The 11,454-nt window shown below is 36.9% G+C and overlaps 1 protein-coding gene across 1 annotated transcript in view; it reads right to left on the reverse strand.

Annotated features, from left to right (window-relative positions):
* LOC131069725 (uncharacterized) overlaps positions 1-7,105 on the reverse strand; it is a 75,767-nt gene extending 68,662 nt beyond the window's left edge. Inside the window, exon 1 of the mRNA XM_058005260.2 lies at positions 6,487-7,105. Within this exon, the coding sequence (XP_057861243.2) occupies positions 6,487-6,809 (323 nt within the window). The 5' untranslated portion in view covers positions 6,810-7,105. The remainder of the gene's footprint in view (positions 1-6,486) is intronic.
* Between the last annotated feature and the right edge of the window lie 4,349 nt (positions 7,106-11,454).

Below are 11,454 nucleotides of genomic sequence, written 5' to 3' on the forward strand. Positions count from 1 at the left end.
CTGTGCCGAATGTTTTTGTTCTGATTTTTTAATCAAATTCTTCTACCTCATTTTTTGTGCCTTCACAAGGTTGTGGCCTTGGTTTCTATGATGGCCTCTTTGACCAACATCATGTCGGAGCACAGTCAGAAGTACAATGGTCGCAACTACAACACCTGGAAATAGCGCATGACGACAATTTTTGAGTATCGTTGCCTTGATCAAGTTGTTTTGGGCAAGATTATGCATCCTGAAGCAACAAGTAAAGACCGAGACAAATTTGATGAGCAAAATCGAGAGGCTAATGTGCTAATCAAATTATGTCACAGATGATCAGCTCCCTCAGGTACCATCCATAAAAAGAGCTAAAGAGATCTAGGATCTCTTGAAGGATCTTCATGAAATGTCTGACAAGAGCCAAGCTTTCTTTTTGAAGAATATGCTATTTTCCATCATGATGGATGAGAAGATATCTCTCCAAGCACATCTCACGAAGATCAAGGGCATCTGTGACTAGTTGGAGGCTATTGGCCGCAACATGGAGGAAGAGGATATGGTAGTGATTAGGCTGAAAAGCCTACCCCAATCCTATGAGCATTGCATTGAGATGCTCAATATTACCTCTATTAGTGTTGATCTGAAGTTTCCTGATCTCTGCAACAAGCTTCTGCAGCAGGATAGGTGGAAGCAACAGTTTGGAAATGGTGCTAGTTCGTCCTCCACTGAACAAGCCTTCACAACCAAAGCCTTGAATGAAAATAAGAGTAAACCTCAATCCTCCCAGTACAAAACACAAGGTCAATCTTAGGAGTTTTCCAAGAAGAAAAGTGTCTAGTGCAACTATTGTCACAAGTTTGGCGACATGTAGAAAGATTGCAAGAAACAATTGGCATCTAAGCAATCTCAACAGGGTGGGTCTAAACAAAAGGCCCAAGCTGCTACGCATTCTAATCAAAAGGAGTCTGCCTTCTATGCGTTAGTGGCCACATGCCCATCCGATCAAGAGAATTCATTTGCCCAATACATTGACTTCTACACCTCTCAGCATTTAACACATCATCAGGATTGGTTTACAAAGTACACACCTTTCACTAATAAAGTGATCTTTGGAGGAGGCAAAGAGTATACTGTTGTCGGCAAGGGCAATGTTCAGATTTCATTTGGAGGGAGAGATTTGATCTTTCTCAATGTATACTTTGTCCCAGGTATAAAGCTCAATCTACTGTCAATCAGTCAAATTATGCATCATTCTCCTAAGTTGGATGTCTTTAGTGCACACAAGTGCAATATTGTTGATAGGGAGGATGATTGCTGGATCAGGAATCACTCGCTTGCTTTTGATCCTACATTGGGATCTTTAAGGGATCTTTGTGTTGCTTCTTTTGGCTTAATGGTGGCTGACTATTGGAAGGAGGGTAAGTGGGTGAATCTTCCTGTTGTTAATCCTTCTTTTACTCATTTGCAACTTTCCCTAAATTCTTTTGGTTTGGAGGATGGTGTGGAAGATGAGCTTATTTGGAAATTCACTCCTAATTGGAAGTTTTCTGTTGCTTTTGTAGATTGTTGTAATGAACCCCATGTGTCTTGATGTTCTAAGGTGTGGATCAAGGACCTTTCCCCTAAGGTCAATATGTTTTTTTGGCTCCTCTTTTTTAAAAAAATCTTAACTACAGACAATCTTGTTAAGAGAGGCTTTTCTATCCCAAATAGATGCTACTTGTGTATGAGGGATGTTGCATCTGTTGATCATCTGTTTTTACACTATTCTTATACTTCTGAGATTTGGGGTCTGGTGCCTCAGAAATGGGATCTTTGTTGGACTCTCCCGGGGGCCATAAAGGAGTTCGTTCACCAATGGAACCCGCCCTCAAGAAATCTCTTCCTGAAGAAGCTATGGTCCTTTGTGTTTCCTCACATGGCATGGGGTTTATGGAAAGAACGTAATAATTGTATCTTCAGGAATATCCATCTCCCTCTTGATATTATCTTCAAGAAAATTTCTAGAGCCATCTCTGATAATCTCTCAACTATTAGCTCCAATGTTCTCTCTCGAAGTGGAATCCTTAAGGAGTATGAAGCCAATGTTGTCAAGGATTGGGATTTTGGTCATCTTCTTCATTTGGTCAAACCTAAGGTCAATCCTAGGGACAACATTAGTTGGAACTTTCCACCCCAAGGATGGGTGAAAATCAATTTTGATGGTGCGGCTAGAGGGAACCCTGGTCAAGCTGGCTGTGGAGGGGTGATACGGGATCACTATGGCAACTTCATTTCTGCTATTGCTCTCCCTCTTGGAAAACAGACTAATAATGTTGCAGAAGCTATAGGAGCTTATCACAGTTTAAAACTTGCTAAACAGAACAACTTTAAGCTTGTTTGGGTCGAGGGGGACTCAAAGAATATTATCAACTACCTAAAGGGCAAATCTACTCCGGCTTGGAATGTTGATATTTGGATGAAGAAGGCAAAAGATATTATTAAAACCTTTGATAGATGCATTATTGTTCATGTATACAGACAAGCTAATGTGGTTGTCGACTTCCTTGCCAATAGGGGAGTGACGTGTAAAGCCCAGCTTAGTTGGACCCGTGGTGACAGGCTGGACTCGGAATTTGCTATGCATTTGTTCCACGAGCGAAGTCAGGGGAGTAAATTTAATGATAACTTGTGCCATAATGACTTCGAGTGTTTCTAGAGTTACTGATACCTTCCTTTTTGAGACAGGTGGCCAGAGAGGACATGAGAATCGATGCGAACTTATTTCGCATGCTTTGTGGGCAATTTTAAATATTTTCTGGAGTCTTACTTTCACTCTGAAAATTCTTTGCAGAGAGTGTAACAGAGAGCAAGATAGAATGAGTGGTGCGAGAAAAAGAATTGAGCCACCTAGCTGTGTGCAATTGAAGAATGAAAAGAAGCTATGGCAGATTTTGGAGAAAGGGGGGTTCATTCCCTACATTGAGAGGCTACAAGGGCGTAATCAGGATGTCACGAACTATTTTGCTCAAAACTGGAAGGATGGAACGATTGTTCTCCATGGTCAGAAGGTCCTGGTTAATGAAGCCCTTATTGCACAAGTCACAGGGTTATCTATGGAGGGTATGAACTATGAAGTATTACAGAGACAGAGTGTATACTGAGCAAGCTATGTAGAATTTCCCCAAGAAAGACGGCCAGCTACTATGACATTGCGGTCATTAAGTCTTTCTGGCAGAAGCTTCTTAAGGTAATCATAAATTACCTTACTTTGGATAGTCGCTATGGTCATCACTTTGTTGTTTTGAATCATTTCCGCCATGGTGTGAAGATGTCTTTCCCTTTCTATCTCATGTCAGCTCTTAGGGTTAATTTTAGTGACCACCGCAAGGACACTTCCAAGTTTCCCATCTTGCACGAAGGCCTGCTGGTCCTTATTGATGCCCATTTCTGTGCTCTTCCTCCCCCTGATGAATATATCCACATTGTTTCTGAGAATGATGAAACTACTGTGGGCAACTCTAATAATGAAGCCTTTGGGTATGGGTCTGAAGAGAATTCCCCTCCCCTGAAAAAAGCTAAAATTGAAATTCCCTCGAGTTCAAAACCTAAGGTGAGGAAGGGTATCAAAGGGCAAAAGAACATTGTTATGTCCTCCTCCTCTACTTCTGCTAAGAATGGCTCCCCCTCTTCCACCAAGAAGGCAGAAGATGGTAAGGACCCTAAATGTCGTAATGTCCCGGCCTCTCCTTCTTCCTATAAGGAGACTGGTAATGTGGGCGCGGTTGGTATTGAAGACCTTCATCCCAAAAGTGATGAGCTTAACGATAAGAGGGAGGATTATGATAATGTGTTGATCATGGCTCGTGAACATGCTATTGACACTTTCAGCATGTTCAAATGGTTGTTCGATGAACTTAAGGAGATAAGGATCAACCAAAGAGCCCTGGGAAGCAAAATGGAAGCGATCCCTGCCGGTTCTACTCAAGGTAATCAGAATAAGGAAGGAGTTGGACTGAGGTTGAGAAGAAGTCGGTTATGGATTGCATCAAGAAGACGGATGAAGGGGTTGATCAGCTGAAGAAAAGGCTAGACGATCGCATTACCCGTGTTGAGGAAGGCTATAACAAGATCCAAGACACCCTCAAAACTATTATGGTAAGCAGTCACAAAATTGTCAAATAGTTTGCAGTGGTTATGAATACTATGGTGAATAGTCTGGAAAAGCCGGATAGGGTTGTTGTTATTATTGGGGATGATGCTGAGGTGACTCTAGGTGGAAAAGGACTCGTGGGAATATGAAGAAAAAGGCGGCTATTCAGAATGTGGATTACAAAGCTATGAAGACTGCTACTGATACAATGAATGCCCTTGAGGCTGAGGTCGCTGAGACCCTCAAAAGCCTTATGTAACTGGGTCTGTGTTGTTTTTTGTTTTCTGGTTGGTGGCTCTGTTTGTGCCTACGTTTGGTCTCCTTGCTGTCTTTTTGTGCCTGGCTGGGCTTTTGTTGTCTCTTTGGCTGTTGTTTCTTATGCTTATCCATGCAGCCCGTTTTGTTTTGGATGTTTATATCTGATTCTATCCCTCTTAGAATCATTTTGTAAAGGGTTTTGGGACCCCTTCAAAACCTGTTTTTGCCTTAATCCAAAACATTGTTGATAGGGAGACCCGCACTACAGTTGTTGTTGGCATTGAAGATCATGGTCTTTATAGACTTGTTGATTTTGGTGATTCTCGGGAGCATGCCTTAGCAGCCAAAAGTACTTCCATTAGCAATCTTTGGCATCAGCGATATGGGCACCTCAATATTCACTGTCTCTCTCAGTTGGTTCAGGAGGGTCTAGTTGTTGGGTTACTTGAGATTAAGACTCGGAATCATGGAGTTTGTGGAGCTTGTTAAGTTGGAAAGCAACATAGGACTCTGTTTTTAGATGGTGATACTTGAAGAACATCCAAGGTCTTGCAGTTGGTTCATGCAAATAGCTGTGGTCCCATGAACACTCCATCAGTCACTGGATGAAGGTATTTTCTACTGTTTGTTGATAATTTCAGCAGACGCATGTGAGTGTATTTTCTTAAGCAGAAATCAAAGATGTTCAGCATGTTTCAAAAGTTTAAGGCCTTAGTGGAAAAAGAGTTTAGCTGTCAAATAGTCGCTCTTCGGTCCAACAATGGCTGGAATTTTGTTCTATAGATTTCTCCAACTTTTGTGCATCACATGGCATTAAGCATCAGCTTACCACACCTTACACCCCTCAGCAGAATGGTGTTGTTGAATGCAAGAACTGTACAGTCACTAAGATGGCCCGATCTATTTTGGAGCATAGAAATGTTCCAAAGAAATTTTGGGTGGATGCAATCTACACTTGAGTTTATCTTCTGAACCAGTCTCCCACACATGCCAGTAAGAAGATGAATCCAGAGGAAGCTTGGTCTAGCAGAAAACCCAAAATCGGTCATTTGAAGATTTTTGGCTCTACTGCATGTGTTTGGATTTCAGATGCCGAGTGCACGAAGCTAGATTCCAAGAGCCAGAAATTGATGTTCACAAGCTACAGTGACACTAACGAGGCTTATAGATTGATCGATGTTGACATTTATCGTCTCATATTCAGTGGAGATGTGGTATTTGATGAAGAGCGAGGGCCTTTTCAGCCTTCTTCTTCTGTCTTGAGCCCTGAAGATCAGTCTCCAAAATCAAATAGCCAACATCATGTTGGAAAATTTTAGCAGAATAAACAGCCACCTTGCAAAGCTTATTACTGAGAAGGGAAGGCTCAAGTTCCACAAGAATATTTCTGTGATAGATACACATGGAATTGAGCTTTTCCTCCGTGACGGAATGGATACTCATCAGACGGTCCTGCTTAACCAAAGAGACTAGTGTCAAGGCCCATGCAAATTATTCGGTAGAATATACGTCCATGGAACAGTCTTCTAGACAAACGCTTAGTAGTTGACTTCTTATGAGTGGGTGATAAGCCTGACAGCACACCGCCCACTGGATTTGATTACGAATTCGCTAAGCAATTTAAAAGAAGGCATCCGTTGATAGCCTTCTAACAATACGCACCTCGGAGTACATTTTTTTCCACCAACAAATACAAAGAGATGCGTATCATTGCTGCCTTTCCTAGCTAGGAATTATATAGCTTTGAAAGACCTGCTGTTTATAGAACAGCTAAAGAACTAAAAAACATGAATCTTCCCTTCTTTTCATCCAAGGGGGGGAAATTTCCCATAGGACAACTAGACAGGGAAACATAGACATTGGCAAATGAGCCCACCTCGATAACAAAGAATCCTGTAAGGTTCATGACTTAGGTTACATTTCCTTTAAAACAGCCCACCTTATACTGATAACAAGCTCAATTAGTATATTTTGCAGTCGTAGTCTCATGGCCTTATCGCACAATTACTTAAATCAAGAAAATCAGATGAAGATTGGAAATTTAATCTCAGAAGTGAAAACCTATTAAAACAATGGCCTTTCCTAAGAACAATTTGTACTAATGCGAATTAAAAACTCACACTGGTCCATTAGTGCCTGCAATGGCCTGCACTTGGCTGGCATTCATGTGGTTGCTGCTGATGATAGGCAAAATCCAAGGAGGTGGGTTGTTCAAATTGATGAGAGCATATCTCACTGTGTAATCAAACCTGTGAACAACAGGTTGCCTTCGCTCGTGCCACACCTTCCCCTCGTACAGTATCAATGAATCTTCATCCTTCTCATTTCCAGAGCTACTGGTTTTTTCACTCATTATTAATCTCCTCCAGAGGAGATTCAAACTGAGTAGTAATGAAATTACTGTGGTTTTAATCATGCTACCCAATAAATAGACAAGCTCCATTTCAGCTGCCAAACTATGTGAACTCAATTTTCCAATCGTTACAGCCCTGTCATTCTCTACAGATTTCCCAATGCCAAAATTGCATTGGGGTCAAACGTGGCCGACATGTAGGGATAATAAAGAGCCCGATTGGATAAGTAATATTTATTTATATTAAAGAGCCTGATTGGATGATTAATATATTAAAGAGCCTGATTGATGATTAATATTATAATTTTGGCATTCGGGACATCTGTAGAGAATGACAGGGCTGTAACGATTGGAACATTGATCTCTCATGGTTTGGCAGATGAAATGGAGCGTGTCTATTTATTGGGTAGCATGATTAAAACCACAGTAATTTCATTACTACTCACTTTGAATCTACTCTGGAGCAGATTAGTATTCAGTGAAAAAATTATATTTATATTGCTTTTAAATTTTAGACTAGGTTGTTCCTAAGCTAAGCCTATTATATGTAATGATGAAAAATGTTTGTTTTAGATTTGTTTTAGAATAAGTGTAAAGAATTATAATTATAGAATTGGTTTTATTTTAGAATTTTATGTGAGGATAAAAATTTTGTAATATTTAATTTAAAATGAAATAAATGAAAGAATTGATTTAATATTGTCAACAAATCTTTTTATAATATTGACTAATGAAGAACATATTAAAAAGATTGGATAATATTATTTTGAAATTGTAACATATGAATATAATATCAAACACAAATATAATTTAGAGTAATAAAAGGAAATAAAAATAATAAAGAATTGAGGTTCATCTCTCATTGTGTGATGGTTAAGTTGTGGCATTGTTGATGGTGCCACCAAGGTTCAAATCCTCGTTAGGCTAAATGTGAACCGAATGTCAAAGGTGGTGGGAAGGTTTTTTTCTAGGAGGATTCCTAGAATGGAGCTCTCGCTTTCACTAATTGCCAAGAATTACATGATGCCTAAGAGACTCTAAAACACTTATGGGGTCATCATGTTAGGGATTACCTCTCTTGTATTGATGAAAATCCTATAGCATCAAAATGGGTTATACAATATCTAGCAGCGCAATGAAGGATGTTGAACGATGTTGATTTGGTGCTCACCTTTGCTAGAGTAAATGGTGTGTTACCAAGATTAGTGTCTTTGTTTGGGCAACTCTTCAAAAAAAGAAGTTGGGTTTCATTGGCCCACATGTTTGTGTGCTTTATAAAAGTGTAGAAGAAAATGTAGACCACCTTCTTCTAGGTTGTCCCTTCTAGAGCATTGTTGGAAATGGGTATTGTGAAAATTGAAATAGTGTATTGCATTCCCCCTTGTATTTTATCTCTTGCCAATGCTTAGTCATGCCTACAAAAATGGTCTACTTTTGCCAACTTATGGGTTGCCAACCCCTTCTATTATTATTTGGGAGACTTGGAAAGAGAGGAAAGGAAAAAAAATTGAGACAAATCTATGGATCTAGATACCTTCTCCAAGAAGTTTGAAGTTGTTATTGTTGAGGTGGTCAACAATATAGCAAGAAACAAAAACTTGAAACATAACTCCTTTATTTTGAACGATGATGAAATAAAAAAAGCATGGTTTGGCTTGTCTATTCCCCCATTCATGGGACCTCAAGGATTAATCCTAAGTCTTCTCAATCAAGTATATTCATGGGACCTCGAGGGTTAATCCTAAGTGGCCACCTTCAAAAGATGGATGAATTAAATTAAAGTTTAATGGAGCTTCTAGAGGTAACTCGAGTATTTATGGTGTTGGTTGTATCGTCAAAAAATGCAGAGATGAATTATTAAATAAAATGAGTATTTCACTCCCCCTCAGTACAAATAATGTAGTTGAATAGTAGGTCTTCCTCCATGGTCTTCAAGTCTAAGGTATGGCACTTGGTTTCAAAAACCTAGTAATCAAAAAGGAATCCTTAATAATAATCAATGTCCTAAGAGTTAGAAGCCTCAAATTTTGGAAACTAAATAGCATGCTAAGAATGCATTTGCAGCTTTTTAAAAGGTTTGATGAACTCAACAATGTCCATGTATATTGTGAGGAAAATAAGGATATGGACTCTTTGGCCAACCTAGCCATTGATGATTCAAAGGCTAGCAGGACATTCATTTATGATTAGATGGTGCTCATATTGTCATGTTTTTATCACACTCCAATAATGATAGCCTTCACACATTTGTAGGGCCTTAGGCTAATGGATTCCTCCTAGGAACTTTGTGTGATGTGTGAGATGCAATTCTAATATGTTATGTCACAAATCCATGAATTAGAAGTGGTTCCTTGTTTGCTCATTATTTTTACAATCATTTGGAGGTGTGATTATGGAGTCATCAATGTTTTTGATGACCAAATCTCACCAAATTACCTTCATTGGGGCCATTTCAAAGAAGAGGCTAAAGATAGTTTTTAAGACTAGCTCTATGATTGTCTTGAGGGTGGTAAAGATGGTTTTAAGGACACCTTCATGAAATTAGATTGCAAATTTAGGGTAAGTTTAATTATTGCCTCATAATTTGTAGGGGCTAGTTTTGAATGGAGGCATTGTGGACTAGTTGTTCACCTTGGTGGCTTGTGCAGAGGACAACTAATGTGAGGTCATCCCAATATTCTAGTGCCTTGTTTTAAATATAGCTAATATTCATATTATGTATACAATTATTTTACTAGTAGTCTTTCCCTATAGATATACATAATAATCTAGTATGATACATCACATGACCAGTAAGGTCTTTGTCATAAGACCAATTTTGTGTTGTAATAGAAGTGGCCTACATTGGTGATGCCAAAATTGTAATTATTTGTTCAAAATTAATATATGATGTATAGGTCCCTTATGTCTTTTCACCGATAATAAAAAATATAGATTTATAATAAATTGTCAATTATAATAATTAATATAACTATATTTATATTGTACTTCTATTATATTATAATTAGAATCATAATATATAAATAAAATTTAAATAATATACATATAATTTTAATGTATGTCTATAATATTTTTTTATAATTATATTATAATTAATATAAATATAATCTAATTTACTTGTGCCAATGGGGTTGTGCTTAAATGGCATGATTATAAGGTTCTCAAGATATAGATCCATGTTTGAATCTCCAAAGTGACATTTTAAGTTCAAATTCTCAGTGCCTACTCTTGGGCTTCTGTTGTAGCTTCTTACTCGAATAAATTTAACTAAATGGTTCTAAATTGAAATTATTAAAGGAGGGAAGGTCCCCCTTGAAATGTGGGGCCAAATTAAACTTGTGACTCAATAAAGATCTATCTATTAAACCCTGTAAACATAATGCATAATCTAACTTTTTGAAAATAGTGCATACTTTTTACGATTAATTATGTTATTTAACTTTTAATACATACTCGATATATTATTATAAAACTAATACAACTAAAACTATCTATAATCTTCTATATATTAAAATCTTAAGTAAAAGACATCCTATATATGTCTATCTAAAGACACTAAGAGATATCAATCTTGAGGTGTCTATACTGAGATTTTAATTCAAAATAGATAAGCAACTCAAGGCTAATATCTCCCAGTGTCTTTTAAATAGATATATTTAAGATATATATTAGATATATTTAACATATATATACTAGTAGCATCCACAATGTGATATGCAAAATGTTAATTTAACATCTTTTTTTATGTTTCTGTAAACTATTATTTTCCTTTACAAATAAGGAAGTATACATATTTATCGAAATATATAATATAAATCCTATTAATGGAACATTTTTAAGTATTTTATTTTATCCAAATGTGCAATATATAACATATAATAAAGTGATCAACAAGTTGTTTCATATTTATATAAAAATAGAATGTACATGATATTAGATGAATAATAAGTTTAATGGAAAAAGTATATTTTAAAAATGTATGAATTACATAAAACTTACATATTTCCAAATATTTCAGTCTCTCTTCCTCAACTTTCATTTTGGAATTTTTTTTTTCATTTTTTCATTTTTTTCATAATGATCATTGAAAACTGGAGGAGAAATTCTTGGTCAATCCAAAGAATTAACATGTGATATAGTAACAGATAATCACCTTGCTCTAAGTTCTCTTTATCTTATATCAATTGTTGCTTTAAAAAGTGTCAATCCTTATAATTTGTGGATGACTAGATTCAAGCTAATTATAAAGGCAATCGATATGTACATCCCATTTTTATTGTTGAAATTGAAAGTAAAGTTGAAGATGCATTTTCAAATGGAATTCTAGAGTAATTGTCAAATCTAATCATCGTGTATGCTAGTGTATTTGGTGGGGCACTTCTAGATTTGTATATGATACTCTAAACATATCATATAGATTCATATATTAGATCTACTTCTATTCATGAATTAGATATTAACATGACCCTTGCATCCTTAGAAATCAATAAGTCAACATTTGATTCATGATTAATGTCTCTTAATGGATCAATACTCAATTATCTGGTTACATAATCTTATGAGTTATCAGTGTTCACATAAATACAACTTTATTATATTATGGCTCCATGTACATTATCATTTGTTTCAAATAGATAGAATTTTTTTTCAAAATTTTCCTTAATTGTTAGATGTAATACAATTGATCAATTATTGTCATCAATCATTTTTGGTCATCGATTGTTGGGTGTACATC

This window comes from Cryptomeria japonica, chromosome 11, assembly GCF_030272615.1.
Source record: "Cryptomeria japonica chromosome 11, Sugi_1.0, whole genome shotgun sequence".
NCBI lineage: Eukaryota > Viridiplantae > Streptophyta > Pinopsida > Cupressales > Cupressaceae > Cryptomeria > Cryptomeria japonica.